This window comes from Jaculus jaculus, chromosome 3 (assembly GCF_020740685.1).
Source record: "Jaculus jaculus isolate mJacJac1 chromosome 3, mJacJac1.mat.Y.cur, whole genome shotgun sequence".
Lineage (NCBI taxonomy): Eukaryota > Metazoa > Chordata > Mammalia > Rodentia > Dipodidae > Jaculus > Jaculus jaculus.
This window is the reverse complement of record NC_059104.1, coordinates 114,178,465-114,196,199: the sequence shown is the minus strand read 5'-3', so window position 1 is coordinate 114,196,199 and position 17,735 is coordinate 114,178,465. Positions and strand designations below refer to the sequence as shown.

The window sequence follows — 17,735 nt, the reverse complement described above, 5'->3', positions numbered from 1 at the left end:
TATTTATAAAGATGGCACTGATACTTGGTAAGCATAAATGATATCTGGAAGGACTCATAAAATATCCTTGGTTGCCTCTAATAAAAGCAAGTCCATATTGGGACCATGGGTAAGAGGAAAATTCCTTTTCATTGGATAACATGCTTTTTAACCTTGTGAATTCTATGTGGTATTTGTATGATAGCCTTAAAACAAGTGTGACAATAAAGGCTATATATAAAGCATCCAAAGCCCAAATAATAGATAATGGGGAAAGACTCAAAGAGTTCCTATTGAGATTGAGAACACAACAGGGGCACCCACTCTCACCACTGCTCTTCAACATAGTACTACAAGTACTAGCCAAGCAATAACACGTGCAAAATAAATAAAATGAATTCAAACTTGAAAGGAAGAAGTCAAGTTATCCCTATTTACAGATGACAGGATTCTATACATAAGTAACCTGAAATTCCCCATCTCAAAACTTCTAAAGGTGATTAATTCCTTAAGTAAAGTGGCAGGATACAAAACCAATGCACAAAAGTCAGTAGTCTTTCTATATGCAAAGGAAAAATATAGGGAGAAAGAAATCAGCAAGGCTGCTCCATTTTCAACAGCAACAACAACAAAAAATTAAATACCTTGAAATAGAGCCAGGCATGGTGGTACACTCCTTTAATCCCAGCACTCAGGAGGCAGAGGTAGGAGGATCACCGTGAGTTTGAGGCAACCCTGAGAATACATTTTGAACTCCAGGTCAGCCTGGGTTATAGTGAGACTTTACCTTGGAAAATCAAAAAACAAACAAACAAACACCTTTGGATAACACTAGCCCAGGATATGAAAGACCTATACAATGAAAACATAGAAAAACTCAAGAAAGAAGGAGGACTTGAGAAGATGGAAAGACCTCCCATGCTCCTGGATAAGTAGAATGAGTATTGTGAAAATGGCAATTCTACCAAAAGCAATATAAAAATTTAATGAATAACAATAAAAATCAGCATCATTCTTCACAGAGACTGAAAAAAAATGGCCTCAAAGTTCATATGGAATAGCAGGAGGCCTCAGATCTCCAAATATATCCTCAGAAAAACAAAACAAAACAAACAAACAAACAAAACCCCACCTCTGGAGGTATCACCATACCTGATCTAAAGCTATATTACAAAGCCATAGTAACGAGAACAGCATGACACTGGCATAGGAGCAGAAACATTGACTGATGGAATAGAATTGAAGACTCAGACCTTAGGTCAAGTAACTATAGCTACTTAATCTTTGACAAAGGAGCCAATAATGTAGACTGGCAAAAAGATAGCATCTTCAACAAATGGAATTGGACAAATTGTATGACCATATGTAGGAAAATGAAAGTAGATTCACTCATATCACCACACACAAAAATCAAATCAAATGGATTAAAGACCTCAATAAAAGACCCGAAACCCTTCTACTGGCAGAAAAAATAGGAGGCACTCTCAACTACATAGGAGTGGGGAAAGACTTCCTAAACAAAACCCCAGTAGCCAAGAAAATTAAATAAACACTCAACCAATGGGATCTCATGAAGGTAAAAAGCTTTTACACAAACATACCATAAACGGAGCCAATAGATTACCCACTGAATGGGAGAAAAATCTTTGTCAGCAATACCACTGACAGAAGCCTAATATCTAGAATCTACAAAGAACTCAAAAAACTAAACAAATAAAAAACCCCAAATAACCCACTCCAAAAGTGAGTCAGAGAACTTAACAGGAAGTTCTCAGAGGAAGAATTACAAATGGCTAACACACACTTAAGAAAATGATAAATATCTCTAATCATTAGAGAAATGCATATTAAAACAACCATGAGATCCTACCTTACAATCATTAAAAAATCTAACAACAACAAATGTTGGCAAGGATATGTGGAAAGTGAGACCCTCATTGATTGCTGATAAAAATGTAAACTTGTACAACCACTGTGGAAATTTATTTGGAGATTCCTGAAAAGGATGAACATAGAGCTACCAACAGACCCAATTATTTAATTATTGGGCATTTATCCCAAATGCTCCATGCATCAATATAGAGACATTTCCTCAACCATGTTTATAGCTGCTCAATTCATTATAGCTACAAACTGGAACCCAGATGCCCATCATTGAATGAATGGATAAGGAAGTTGTAGTACATTTATACAATGGAATTCTACTCAGCAATAACAAAATAAGGTACAATGAAATTTGTAGAAAAATGCACAGACTTGGATCATACTCAACCAACACATACAATTACAGGAAGACAATTGCTGCATGGTGTCACTGATCTGCGGTTCCTAACCTGAACCTGCTGGAGTTGCTCTCAAACCTGATAGGCCCAAACAATAGTTTTAGAAGGGTTTGGGGGGAGGGGAATAGAAAGGGGGTGTGAAACAAACACAAAATTAAACCCAAAATGAGCTGATATTATAGAAATTTTTATCCTTGGAGATAGCCTAAAAGATATAACCCTCAGAAGGGTAAAGGGGGAACACCTAAAATGTAGGGCTCTTGTGAGAGTGGCTTGAAGCCTAAGCTTAAAAGAATTTTTTTTTTTTTTTTTTTTGTCTCTGACATATAACTCCCAGTACTAGAGACTGGTTGCTACTCACATTTGCTGCTGATCAGAGAGAACCATGAGGTCCTAAAATCAAGACAGCTTCCTGTCAAAGCACTTGATTACATGCCTGAGGCAAAAGCTAAAACACTAATCCTGAAGACATCATATGCTGCTGACCCAGAGAGACCTGGCTGGAATTCAGAAGAAAGCCAGTCCCTAGCCAGCCTGTCTAGTGCTAGAAAGCACTACATGAGATACTGGGGTAAAAAGGCCAACAATGGTTTGAGCAACCAGAGGTCTGAATTGCTCAAAAGGAAACAGTGTGACACCATGTAAAGGCCAGTGCAATAGTGGCACCCAGTGTCAGTGGGAAACTAACAGCTTTCTGATTCGCTAAGAGATCCACTCGGTGTAAAGGAACCCATATCTAGAATTGGGAACCAGATAAGAATCCTATGGAGAAAAAGATTATTCTCTCCAGTGTCAAGTTCTCATTAGTCTTTGGCTAAAAGAGGGGTTACATACATCAAATTCTTCATAAATAAATAATGCTATCCATTTAAACTCTGCTGACTTCACTCTCTGTTGGAGAATCTGTTCTTTTTCAGAAAGTAGTAAGACTTGAGGAGATAAACTACTATTGCACTTTAGCCAAGCCACAGCTGAATCCACAGAGGAATTAGGGAAACACACATGGGTGCTGATTCCATGCTAAAGCTGATAATCCATGCCAGGGTAAAGGAGACAGACTCTGGGGACACTCAACATCTATCAAAACAGAGATCCAAAGGCTCCTAAGAGCTTATAACTAAAGTAGACTTAAAACTCACCCACCATGGCTCAGGGAATTTTGCAGAAGAGGAGGCAGAAAGATTGTAAGAGCCACAGGTTGAGGCATAATGTCCAGAGGCATTCCCTCCCCCTAAAAATCACTGACTGCTGCTCCCTGAATGCATAAACCACAATCCCATGGGGAATACCTGCAACCCTGCTGAGGAGTAACCCCAACAGAATGGGGGCAGAGAAGAGTGAAAAGAGGGTATCAACACATGATGTATCCATACAAAGCATCTTGTTAATAATAATAACAAACATAAAAAAATAGGTTCGGTGTGAGGAGGCTGGACAGATGACTTAGTGGTTAAGGCACCTGCCTGCAAAGCTAAAGGACCCATGCTTAATTCTGCAGGGCACACACACACACACACACACACACACACACATCAGTGTGGTACCTCATTTTTAGAATCTCAGTACTTTGGAGGCTAAGTCAGGAATAATGCTGTGAGCTTGATGGCAACGCAGGGTTTCATAGTGAGTTCTAGCCGAGCCTGGACTAGTTTGAGGCCCTGTTTTTCAACTAATGTATAAAGACAGTTTGGGTAATTTTAAATATTAGTAAATGGCATAGTTCTAGGCAAAATATTGCTATTTTTAGGTTTATTTTAAAAATTTCCTATATAGTTTCTCTCATATTTATGATTTTAACAACCTAATTACCCAAAACTCCCACATATTCATATCCCTTTTTGAGTTTCAAACTAAGTCATCTCATGGCCTTCTTGAATAGCTCAAAGAAGCTTCCAAAATTGGCAAAATTAAATACTTAATTATACCTTTTGTACTTTCTTAATATAAATTAAGTTACATGTAGTAATCATCTAGTCTTTGCTCAAGCAAACTAGCTGAGAATTACCTTGCACTCCTCCCTTCATCTCAAACACCATATCCAAGCTATTATATAGTCCTATTGTCCATATATAAATACATTCCACATATATAGTCCATATATATAATTATCTAACTGTCCTATGTAGCCACTTATTCAAGCCACCATCTCTTATCTGATCTCCATTTCCACTCACCACTCAAAGTTTCTCCAATGCCATTACTACTAGACTATGAAGGAAATTCATTTTTCCTTTATAATCCTGATTGGTTTTACATGTACATCTTCACATTTGTGGTTTTCTATATAACTCCCTTTTGCTGGATTATTAATCTCAAAGACACCATGGGCTATATGCATATTTTATGGTTCCTGTGCCTTCAACCTATCACCATGTCTCTCTCATGGAATATGATTGATAAATTATAAATTATTATACAATAAGTGGGCAATTTAAAAGGCGACTGAGCTCCTACCACATACTAGTCACTATGCTAGGATGTTACAGATATGCCTAGAGTTGTCATTGGCAAATGTAGTACATTTACCTTCAGGCACAGATGGATATGTAATGAGCACCAGAGGATAATTTTGTGTGTGAATAGTATACAAGTAAGCAAATTTGGTGGTTGAGGCCAGAAGCAGGCAACACTGAGGGTGCCTATATATTAAAGGAAATAGTAAACAATGATTTGGCTTCCATCTCTGTAAGATGTGATGTGTGAATGAGATCATTTGCTGTTAAGTATAATATTTACTCCACAATGATTCCTGGAGCTTGCCCTACCACATAAAAGCCACCCTAGTTTTTTTTTTTCTTTAGGTATGTCAGAAGCCACATGCAGTCTAGTAGGGGAACTACTTTGTAAGGTGCATGGAGTGGGCAAGTAGTAGGTTTGCTTCGCTAGTGAATAAAGCAAACATGAAGACTCTACCATCAAGGCTTTAATCCTGTCACTCCAATGTCACATCGTCTCATTCCTCTGTCCATAATGTACACAAGACGCTGAGAACAACATACTCATGAAATAAACAAGCTAATACCAGGATTGAATAAATGATACATCATCTTTATTAAATAACAAGTAAATATTCTGTAAAGATAAGTCATTGTCTATTGCCCATGAGGGCTTCTCCTCCTCTTGTGGAAGATTACTTCACGTGGCCATGTACCAGCAAAGCAGCCCTTTGGAGTGTGCTTGAATAAATAACACGAGGCTGGGTCTGTTGTAGCACTCACCAGAGAAAATGAATCACTTCAGTTCACAAAGACTTCAATCAAAACCTGTGAGTTCACTTAAAATGTACAACGTGTGTTCCTCCCATCTCTCCTAGCAATTAAACCAGCTGTTGCTCTTCAAAAAATGGGTCACTTTCTTTGCATTTGGATCAAACTCCAACTGCAACGATCCATTGAAGAAATAGAAAAACCCTGTAATTACAAGAGAAAGTATGAGATATTCTTTCAAGAGAAGAAATTTGGCAAGCTATAAATTCCAGTCATAGATTAGTGAGAAGAAGAAAATCTCAGGACCTGGGCTATAGTTAGGCAGAACACTTGCTTAGCACCTCCAAGTCTCTATAGCTCTTTATACCACGGGCAGTGTTAAGCATTTTACAAGATGTTTTTTGTTTTGTTGTCTTAGTTTGCTTTTTCATTAAGTTATGAAACATCTTTTATTTCCTTTCTTTCTAACCCTCTTTCACCCCATTTGCCACATTGCAAGAAAAAGTATTAGCTATTTTCTCAAAAGAAGAAATTTGGTAAGCTAAAGTTCTGTAGCCCAAGGGGACATGTCTGGCTCCAGAGAAACACAGTAATTCTTTCAAAATACTCCTTCCTGCACTGCAAATGTGCCAAGGTTCACTTAAGATGACTAGCTTTCACTCACTTACCTTTGCATAGGGAAAAAAAATAAGACTTTAAAAAATAAGATTAAAAAATAAGATTTTAAAAGCAATGAACTGATATGGTCAGTCACTGTCTAAGTCAGGAAAGACCTTTAATACACTTTGAGATGCAGAAATAGAAACCGGGGGTAAGGGAGGAGAAGGCTAGTCAGCCAAGATTAAACTGTGTCCCTCACCCAATGAGAGATTTTTATTAGCATACAGCTCAAGATGTGAGGAAGTGGCTTCCCAGAAATTCAGCTTGTTGTTTTGTTTTTAGAGGTAGGGTCTCACTCTGGCCCAGGCTGACTTAGAATTCACTGTGTAGTCTTAGGGTGGCCTTGAACTCATGGCAATCCTCTTACCTCTGCCTCCAAAGTGCTGGGATTAAAGGCATAAGCCACCATTCCTGGCTTCGGCTTTCTTTTTTATGGTTAGTAAGCTACAGAAGATTGTTTTTGCATATGCATGTATGTGGTGTGTGCATGTGCATGTGTGTGCGTGCATGTGTGAGTGTGTGTGTGTGCTCACATGCTCACACGTACTGAGCACGTGCTCATGCAGAGGCTAGAGGAGTCAGGTGTCTTCCTTGGTCACTCTCCACTTCATTTACTAAGACAGGTTCTGACTGGAACCCACAGCTCTCTGACTCAGCTAGTACATCCAGCCAGCTTGCCCTGGGGATTTCCCTTCTCCACCTTCCAAGTGCTGGGATTGCAGTGGGCCACCATGCCTGCTTCACGTGGATCCACACTTTACTCCTCACACTTGCATTATAAGCAATCCACTCAGCCATGTCCTCAGCCCCATGCCTCTGTTTTATATGAATGGATAAACTGGGAAATTTGTAGTAATTAATGGCAAAACAACTCATGTAAAGGAGTACTATGATTGCCACAAAAGGAACTAAATTGCAAGTTGGGAGAGGGAAGCAAGTACTAAGTTACTATTTTTTAGTTGTTTTATTCAATTTTCTGCTTCCCCCTCATACTCAAGAACAGTTCAAGAGCCCCCACACAAACAGACTAAGTGTCCTCTTACCAAAGGCTTCATACACAGCATCAACCTGTGAGTGAACCCCTGGAAAGTCTTCTGCTACCTTCCTGGGAAACCCTGGCTCCATGGACTGTCTCTTCTCATCAAATCTGCAGGAAAGGAAAGAAGCAGAGTTCATCAGTACACGGAGGCCATGCTTCCCAAACTTATTAAGTCATGTGGATTTCCAATAAAATTTCCAAACTTTGCAAATGAATGTCAACCAGGGTTAGCACCACAGAAATATCTGATTTTAAATGTACCAAACTTGGCTCTTTAAATCACAGGGGATGGGGCCAGCATCCTATTAGAGTGATGCTGCTTGTTACATTTTCCTTATGCATAGAGAGAAATAATCTTCATTATCTTTCTGTCACAGAAATATGAATATATATATATATATATATGGTGCATATATACACATTTATATGTGTGAATTATATTATTGAAATACATTTTGCAGTTCCTAGGCACAATTGACCTATAGGTACCTTCCTACCTAACCCTGTGCATTGATATTTTCTATGGCAGCCCTCTAGGGAAAGTGATTGGATAAGCAAAATGTGTTTTTGACTTCTTAGCTGGACATTGGAGGGTTTTCTCTAATGTCTCAATATTTGGACAGATGATCCAAGATCAGATGACTATGAGGCCTGAGTTGTAAATAAGACAAGACTACTATTCCTATCATCTTTAATAAGACTGAAGTAATGAATGGATGAGCTTCAACCAAACCATTGAAAATATAATGCTAGGAAGACAGTGAGAAAATGAACAGATCTCTAGAATATCTGGAAACGAATGGTAAATTGTGTCTCTATTCTCAAAGCATCTTTCCTCCAAGAAAAAAAGGTCAGTTGAACTTGAAGTTCTGGAGGAAAGGCTTCATGGAGATGGAGGCTCTTGAGTCAGGGCTAGAAGCACATTCTGTGCAGGATTTGAGGAGGTGGAGGAAAGAAGGCAGGCTCCAGGCAGATGGGAAGAAGTACTGAAGGAAGAACTAGTCTACTGCACTTAGGACTTGGAACAGGAGTGCTGAAGAAATGCCTGTTTCAAGATGCTGCTGGGTTTCTGAATAAGCCCTTCTGGCTGTTGATATCCCTGTCCTCCTGAGAGGGAGGTGGGGCTGAAGGGAAGGTGGACTTTTCTTAGATAAAGACAATAATTTCTCTTGTCAGGCTCCAAAGTCTTTTCATACCATCTTACCTCCAATATTTGTCCCCCACGAAGAAATATGTTTTCTTCTTTTCCTTAGAAGAAATGGCTGCATCAATTTTCCTGACTGTTGCAGGGAAACCCAGTGTGTAGATGCTTTTTGGGTAACCTGATTGTTCCTCATGTCCTCTGATGGCCCAGAACTGATTTCCTGTTTTAAGACAAATCAGCGTCATATTAAAAATCCAATAACCAGCCAGGAGTGGTGGCACACGCCTTAAATCCCAGCACTTGGGTGGCAGACGTAGGAGAACTGCCATGAGTTCAAGGCCACCCTGAGAATACAGAGTTAATTCCAGGGTCAGCCTGGACCAGAGTGAGACCCTACCTCGAAAAACAAAAAAAACAACAACAAAAAATATTCCAATAACCAAATCTTTTAGTTTTGCAAATACACCTTACCAGTTTTCATTTTCATTGTAAAGAAGATAAATTAATTTTTAGCTTTAGTCATCAGCATTCAACAAAAATGTATAGGTTTCAGGAATGAACAAAGATCAAGTGAGGGAATTTACAACTCAGGGCCACGATCTCCTTTTTAGAAAAGAGTGCACCTCTTAATCTGTGAAATATAAATAATACAAAGCCAGCCCTACTTGTTTTTGCATTACCTTTGAATATCTTAGTAGCCCAAATTCAACAGGGTAGAGAAAATAGCATTCAGCAAGTTAAAGCAATGTTTGTAAAATAAGTACCTTTAAAAATGAAAACAGTGTCTTTGCCAGCTACTTCATATGCAGCGTCTATACTTGAAGGAAGGGAAGGCCAAAATGAAGAGATCAAATAAAACCCAGGTTCATGAGTTCTGAGAGATTTGCGCCAAAAGTACCTGAAAATATGTGTAAAAGGAAGTGTGAATTGATAAACAGCCTTTCATCTTTGTTTTACATCCCTGTCTTCTGTCACCCAGCCTACCCTGTTCCCTCTTCTTCTCAGTTGGATGACAGGCGGAAATGAGGAATATCTCTACTAGTAAAATATTGCTCTTGTTCTTATTTTTCCAGGTAGGGACTCACTCTATTCCAGGCTGACTTGGGTGGCCTTGAACACATGACAATCCTCCTACTTCTGCTAGGATTAAAGGCATGCACCCCCACTCCTGGCATCTCTTGTTTATTTATTCATTTTATATGTGACAGGTAAAGAAAGAGAGAGAGAGAGAGATAATTGGCACACTAAGGCCTCTAGACACTGCAATCGAACTCTAGATCTATGCACATGCATCACCTTGTGCATCTGGCTTACATGAAATCTAGTGAGCCAAACCTGGGTCCTTAAGCTTCACAGGTAAGTGTTTTAACTGCTAAGCCATCTCTCCAGCCCCTTGTCTTGTTTTTTTTTTTTTTTTTAATTTATGTATTTAGTTGAGAGAAAGAGGGAGAGAGAGAATGGGTGTGCCAGAGCCTCTATCCACTATCAACAAACCCCAGATACATGTGCCACTTTGTGCATCTGCCTTTATGTGGGTACTGGGGAACTAAACCCAGCACTTAAGCTTTGCAGGCAAGCACCTTAAATGCTGACCCATTTATCCAGCCCATTGGTTTTGATTTTCAGAAGACTGTGGCCAACCTCTTATTATCAATTTCTAGAGTAATATTGTCTATGAAATCCAAGTTATCCATAATGTCAGTTAATTAGCTCAGCAAAAACTTTAATTTCCTCTAAGAAACAACATTAAATTATCACAACTTTTAAAAATATTGACAGTGTGTTTGCTATATGTGTAACTACACTCCCTTTTTGTACATATGCATTGTGCATACATGTGTAAGTGTGTGTATGGAGAGCAGAGATCAACTTTAGGTGTCTTCCACCTTATTTGTTGAGGCATGGTCTCTTACTGAACCTGGACTTCATGAGTTTGGCTAGGCTAGTCCTGGAATACTCCTGTCTCTACCTCCCTAGTGCTGTAATTACAGATGCATTGCTCTGCCCAGCTTTTACGTGGGTGCTAGAGATCTGAACTCACTTCCTCTTGCTTGGGCAGCAAGCACTTTCCTGACTGAACTATCTCCCCAGCACACTGTACAAATATGTTATTGCAAATGCATAGAAGAGTTATGAAAGGGTACATAAGAGGTCTTGAAGCCATGTGTGGTGGTGTAGAGTCAGGAGAATTGTCAATTCAGGCCAGCCGGGGATACATAGCAAGAATCTATCTTTAAAAAAGTAAATACTGACAATACAGAGTCTTGAATGTAATAAATAAAGATAGAAATGAGGAACCAAAGCTGTTCACTTCCACTTGTGGAGTTTGAATGCTGAATGTTTTATCATGTGCAGACTTACCCAGCAATGTGAAATAATTGATAAATGTAATATTTATCCTAGTGTCACTTTGAAAGGAGGTAAAGAAAGTTACAGTTTTGCTTCCAAAGATGTACTTGTACCTTTTGAAAAGTAACCATGACTTAGAACACTTGTAAACAACAATCTGATCACTAAGATCAAATCTTCCAGTCTTCAAAACTGAACTGGACACTAAAGAGCCATGCGGGAAGGTCACCAGATCTTGCTGCTTCCAAATCCACAGGGATATGAGTTAGTATTTAAAGATGTCTATCAATTTTCTGTTTTCCTTTCTCAGAATTTTCGATCAGAAAAATACTTAGGAAATATGTAAGTCTTAAGTCTGACCTGTCTTTAAAGAACAAGGCTTCTCCTCGCAGGGTGGTAACTGCATCAAAGGTCAGAGCAGGATCACACATGGTTGGTGTGGCAGATTCTGGAGGGCCAGATTCAGGGGGTGCCACAGAGTGGTCAGGAGAGACAGTGGCAGATCCTAAAGGAAATAGATTAGGAGAGGAAACAGGAGAAATGTGATTGCTCCATCATTTCATATACTTCCCAAACTTCCCTCAAGGTGTGTTGAGCTTAACCATAGATACTAGAGGAAGCATCACTGCACAGTTACCATGATTATTTTGTCCAGTATCACTCACCATAGAGAGACTGAATGCCATTCACATCATCTTGAGAAAGGCGGAACTGGGCCATGTTCTGAGAGAACTTATACACTGGGTACATCAAAGCTTCAGGGTTAGCTGAGTGAAAGAGACCCAGGGAGTGACCAAGTTCATGAGCAGCAACCAGGAATAAATTGGTCCCTATTGAAGAAATCACAAATAATAGTCCCTTAAATGCATGTATGTTACACAGGTCAACTGTACATTGCATTCATTTGCTTTCTAAAATCACACAGGCTTTTTTCACCTTGTTTGTAGTTTCCCAAAGTAACTGAATGATTACACACTTACTGGAAGGAGATGAAATCCTTAACTGACTGATTTTGTTACTTTCCACTGGAATATTGCCTGCATAATTTCTCAGCTTCATCATCCCTATTATATATACATACTGCGTCCAAAAAAATGAGTAATGGTAGATGTCATAGGATTTGTAAAATTGGTTTAAAACATAATATGCCCAAGTATTTGTCACAAGAGACATGCAGGACACACACACAAACATTGGCTGCATTCACCCATCTTTCATCATCATCATGTTAGTAAGTCACACACTGTTGAATTGGAAGGCACTGGCTAGTTATGAGTGACATAAGAAGTCTCCTTCACATTTACAAGCATTACTTTTGGGTGTTGTAGGTCTAGGAATGTTCTCATTTGAGTCTTTATAGGAATGTTTCTTTGAAGGAATATATTAGTCCCATCAAACCATGTATTTTATCCAACATGACACTTATGCATTTTTCCTTCAGATATTTTCCTGTGTTTTAATTATGATTCTAAATTCCAGGTTATGCAGACAGTTTTAAATATCAAAGGAAATTAGCACTAAATCATGTTGTGAGATCAAGCACTAACCTGTTGTATCCTCTGTCCATTGTTCATCATCATCAAAATGAGCGTCTCCGTTAAGTCCTGGCCCAGGTGCATAGGCATGAGCCAGAACTGTTCCAGGCCCATCAAAAGGAATAAAGTCTCCATGTTCTAATAGGAAAATATGACATTTAAAAAATTTGAATAAGTGGTAACAAGGATCTCTTTTGATTCTCTTCCAGCAAAATACCACTGGGCAAATGTGAATTTCAGGTAGCTTTTGCTTTGTTTTGGTTTACCTCCCACTGCAAAGGAGACCATTATGTCAGCCTCTCCATCATAGATCCTGGAGAATGTGAGGGGAGTCACCTCCTCCCAGACTCTCAAAGCTTTCCCAATGGCAGCATCAACAGCCTCTCTTGACAGATCCGGTGTGTAATTCACAATCCTGGGGAAAAGCATTAAAGAAGGTAGTCTTTGTTGCTATGGTACAACTTATAAAATTTCAGTAGTATGTAAGTTCCTTTGAACTTACTCATTACCTGTAAGTAAGCTGGGTTTTCCCCCATTTTGGCGTGCCAGGAAAGGTATTGAAGTGACCAATGTCGGGGACACCACACCTGGGCTTGCGCATCACTTCCATAGTGCCGGAGTCGAGCTTTCCAGTCATCTCCAACCCAAGGAACCTCTGCATTTCTTGGATTTTTTTGACAACAGGACTGCTATCTTTTCTTTTAACAAATTGTGTTGCATCTTTAGCAAGGCCATAGTAGTTTTCTAGATATTGCTAGTGAAATGGTGGAATAAATATTGATTTTATATCATTCTTATGACTTTTAGCTATTAATACTTACAGTAAACTTTTACAAGTATTCACCTTTAATTTTTTATTATTATGATTATTATTATTATTATCACCATCATCATTATTGGACTGGAGACAGTATCTGTCTCCATAACTCAGGCTCTGGTCATGAGCTCTAGATGCTCCTGCCTCTGGATTCCAAGTGTTGGAACTATGATCTTGCATTGCCAAACTTGGCAATTGCTCACTTTTCTTACTCTGTTTAACTATTTTTCTAGATTTCTGAAATCATAAACATCATATTTTATTTAATTTTTAAATGACAACTTTGTTCTAGCACTGAAACTAAATGTGTCTGTAATGAAAATGAAGTGGAAAATTAAGATGTGTATCTAGTGCCCTTAAAGGAGAAGGGCAAAAGGAACAAACAAACATCACCTGGCATATTTGTCTATTTTAGGTAAATTTATTTGTCTATTTCGGTAAATTTATTTCATCAATTTTTCACTTCTCACAAGGGCTACACTTATAAGAGAAAACGTTAGACAAATACTTTTGTATAAACATGCTACCAACCCTTACAAATATTGAGCTAAAAATGACAGTGCATTGAAATATTCAAAGTTCAAACAATGCATAGTTCACACATGCTTTACTCGTTATTCATGAACCTCTAGCCCCAATGCATCACTTCCATGATGCTAACTATGCAAACTTAAAAATAATTACCTAATATTTCTAGTCTTTATTTCTTCCTATATGAGCTCAAGTTATGTAATACTGATATCCTTTCCACAATAGACAGTTTCTAACTAAACATACTGAACCTTTCCTACATAGTAAGTTAACGATTTTGGATGGTTTCCTCAGTGTGCCCTGCCAGTTAGCACAAAGGCTCTTTCTGTTATTACCTGAAGGAGGTCCATGCTGGTGTCCTCACCCCTTGTAGCTCCATGCAGTGGATAGGACGAGCAGGCTGCCACACACAGCAACAGGAGGACTGGGAGGCTTTTCATTTCCACTGGCTTTTCTCAGCCTTGTTCTGCCCCAATACCTTGCTCTCTGCCTACCTCCTTCTAGGTCCACCCTTGAGAGTGCAAGTTTTATAGTGTGGTAGTGTTTGTTTAGATCAGCCCCCATGTGACTCATCATTGCCTCCATCCACATGGCACCAGGACCATTTCCAAAAATTCCCAATTCAAATTAGGATGATATAACCTACTTTACTAACTTCTCTGAACCTGCCTAATTTTGCAAGACAAAATGGTGATTAATCTTCAGGAAATGCTTCCTGTCTTGGCAAGGGAAAAACGAGGAACATGTTGGAAAAATTGACTCAAATTACTACATGCTTTATGTTTGTGTGTTGGAGGAGAAAAGTGAACTGACTTGGTAGAAAGTCAAAGCTGTGCTAAACTTCAACAAGCAATTTTATTTTAGGAAGAACATATATTAAAACTGAATATAAAGATTGTTAGAGCCACAAGTTGGGACATTATGCATAAAGACATTGCCTCTTCCGCATAACTGATGGATATCCCCATAATGCATGAACCATAATCCCCATGGGGGATAACTGGCATCCCCAGTGAGAAGAATCCCTTTGGATGGGGCACGGATGAAGATAAGGGTGGTACCAACATGTACTGTTTACATACTGAGTATGTCCATAACTAATAAAAAAAAACACTATAATAAGAGTCCATATGGAAAAAGATGTACTTATAAACTTATAGTCCATATTATATGCTATTACCCTGCATGAATATAGGATATAATATCCAGAAAATTTTGAAAAAAAATTCTTCTTTTTTGAGAGTGATTTTAAATACCTAAAATTGATTTTTGTTTGAATTTGTTGATTGGTGTGTGTGTGTGTGTGTGTGTGTGTGTGTGTGTGTGTGTGTATGATGTGTGTGTATCTGTGTATGGATGAATGTGTGCCACAGCACACCGGTAAAGGCCAGAAGACAACCTTGGTTCTTTCCTTCGCCCCTGTTTGAGATAGGGTTTCTTATTATTTTGCTGCTTGGAAGGCAGGATTAGCTGCTCTGTGAGCTTTGGGGTTCTCCTAAATCCGCTTTCCATTGCTGTAGGTGTGATGGTATTGCAGACCCATGTCCCTTTTAAATCTGGCTGTAGGTGGATGTTGGAGATACAAAATCCAGTTGACAGGCTCCAAGCATCTTTAGACATTGAGCCTTCTCCCCAAGCCCAGAATTTGCTGGTGTTTAAGTAGGAAAACTGCATGAGAAGAAGTGAACAAAGATGATCTGTGAGAAAGAATTTAATTCTTTAGGGAATTAGTTTTAATTCTGTACCAAAGTTATTCATGGCTAATGAACCCATAGTAGCTATTTCATAAGTACCTATAGAATAAATATGAAGTATAGTGCACACTGGGTTAAAAATATCTCTTTTTTTAAAAAAATTTTTATTTATTTATTTGAGAGTGACAGTGAGAGAAAGAGGCAGAGAGAAAGAGAGAGAGAGAGAGAGAGAGAGAGAGAGAGAGAGAGAGAGAGAATGGGCAAGCCAGGGCTTCCAGCCACTGCAAATGAACTCCAGATGCATGCACCCTCTTGTGCATCTGGCTAACGTGGGTCCTGGAGAATAGAGCCTTGAACCAGGGTCCTTAGGCTTCACAGGCAAACGCTTAACCACTAAGCCATCTCTCCAGCCCGAAAAATTTCTCATTTTTATATTATGTATTTTCTTTTTATTTTTATTAAATCTCTTTCCCTCATCCTTAAGTACAAATTAGTAGATGATTTGAAGTTGGAAAAATCACCATAGATTCTTTGCTTATTATCTTCTATTCTTTTCATTTTTTCCTCCCCTCTCCTCCTCTGCTTTCCTTTTCTTTTTCAAGTGGCACGTTGGTCACATATTTAGTGCATAAGAAATCATAGTAGCAAAGATACTTAGCATGGTCCAATGGGGGAAAATATTGAGTCAAAGTCCCATTTATCCCAGGCTGACCTCATATTCACTATATAGAGGAGGAGGATTTTGAACTTCCATTACTTCTGCTTTCACCTTCAGAGTCCTGTATGCTAAAATTAAATGCCACTATGCCTGGATTATTTGATGCTGCAGATAGAAGTTGGGGCTTTGTCCATGTTAGGCAAGCACTCTACAAACTGAATTTATTTCCCCAGTTTTTTCTTCCTTATTCATTTATTTCTTTTCATAAAAGGACTCACATTGTAGCCCATGCTGGCTTCAAACTCGCTGAGGCCAAATCTGCCCACAAATTCACAATAATCTTATCGCCTCATTCTCACTAATGCTGGATTATAAGCATAGGCCACCAACCCCAGTTTATGTTGCACTAGGGATGGACCCCAGGGGATTTATGCATTCTACCAATCAGGTTATATCTCCAGGCCCATAATAAAAAATTTGCCAAATTTTGTACCATCCTTTCAAGTGTTCCTCCCCACCTCCGCCACTCTTCCTAATTATATGTTGCTTGCTTATTCTTTTCTTGCTTGTTTGATTATTTGATTGCAAAATGGAAGAATGTTCTGTTAGTGAGAATTGGGTTAATTTATGAACTTCAAATGTCGTGTACTTATAGTCATTTAATAACTGTAAGCTTTGTTCCTTTTCACATCTGTATTTTTTATGCAATAAGCACTGGAAAGATGCAGAAAAATATGATAGGGCCCGGGAAGATGGTTCAGTATGTAAGTGCTTGCTCTGCTAGTGTGTTAATGTTAGTTTTGATCCTAAGAACCCAGGTAAAGCTGGATGCAGCAGTGATTGTCTAATCCCAGTGTGCCTAGAAGGAGATGAGAGGCAGAGATGAAATAATTCCCAGAAATGCACAGGCCAGTAGGAGTGAGCATAGCAGTGAATAGTGAGAGACCCTTCCTCAAACAAGGTAGACTGCAAGGACAAACATCAAGGCTGTCTTCTGACTGCCACAGGTACACTGTGACAAGCCCATCCCCACCCCATAACACACATACGCACACATGCATAAAAAATTAAAAAATATAATAACATTACTCATTACTGATGAGATCACCAACACTGATAATGCAAAGCAGAGGTTTGATGGCCACTTAGCAGGAGGTCATGCATGAAAGTGAAGTATTCATTTTCACTCTGTATTCTGTCCAAAGACAACTGAAAACTAGCATTCTATGATTCTCTGTACCTTAGAGAAAAATAAACTTCTGTATTGTTCTTAACTGAAAAAGGAGGAAAACATTTTCTATGGAGATGTGAGGATGAGAGGTTCAGAATGGCAGTGCTTATCCTAGATATGAGTTTCAGGAAGCAAAGGAACAGAGCTAAGCAGAAAAAAATGAGAAGCAAAGAGTAGAAGGGCTTTGTAAACCACAATTCTTTCCAGATTAAGGTTTCTTCCAGGCCTTTTTTTCTTTGGAATTATCACTAAAATATGTTTTAACATATATAGAGTTTAGAAGGAAGCCTGAAAGTTAATGTGCTTATTTTGTTAGTTGTTCAGATGGGATTTGTAAAATGGGCCATAATGTTCCTGAATAAATATTAAGCTGCCAATGTAAAATGATTCATAAATGAGAACAGCTTTAGACCTTCCTAGGATGTCTTTCCTGAGCCCCAGGCAAAATTATTCCTTATTTCTCAAAAGTACCTTGTACCTGTCTCTGTTACTACTGACAGTGGAGTGTGAGTTATTTTTCTCTTGCCAATATTTTGCACTAAGTTTCTTGTTGCAATATTTCTGTACTTACCGTGGTGCCTGGCACATAATAGATACTTAAATAATTGCT

At 38.8% G+C, this 17,735-nt stretch overlaps 1 protein-coding gene across 1 annotated transcript; it reads right to left on the bottom strand.

Annotated features, from left to right (window-relative positions):
• Positions 1-5,341: 5,341 nt before the first annotated feature.
• On the bottom strand, positions 5,342-14,026 carry Mmp3 (matrix metallopeptidase 3). The gene is made up of 10 exons (XM_004661902.2): positions 13,878-14,026; positions 12,704-12,948; positions 12,461-12,609; positions 12,207-12,332; positions 11,325-11,489; positions 11,020-11,164; positions 9,075-9,208; positions 8,371-8,530; positions 7,171-7,274; positions 5,342-5,671 (listed from the first exon to the last, which is right to left on the bottom strand). The coding sequence occupies exons 1-10, from the start codon at positions 13,980-13,982 to the stop codon at positions 5,571-5,573; spliced, it is 1,434 nt and encodes a 477-aa protein (XP_004661959.2). The 5' UTR covers positions 13,983-14,026; the 3' UTR covers positions 5,342-5,570.
• Positions 14,027-17,735: the final 3,709 nt, after the last annotated feature.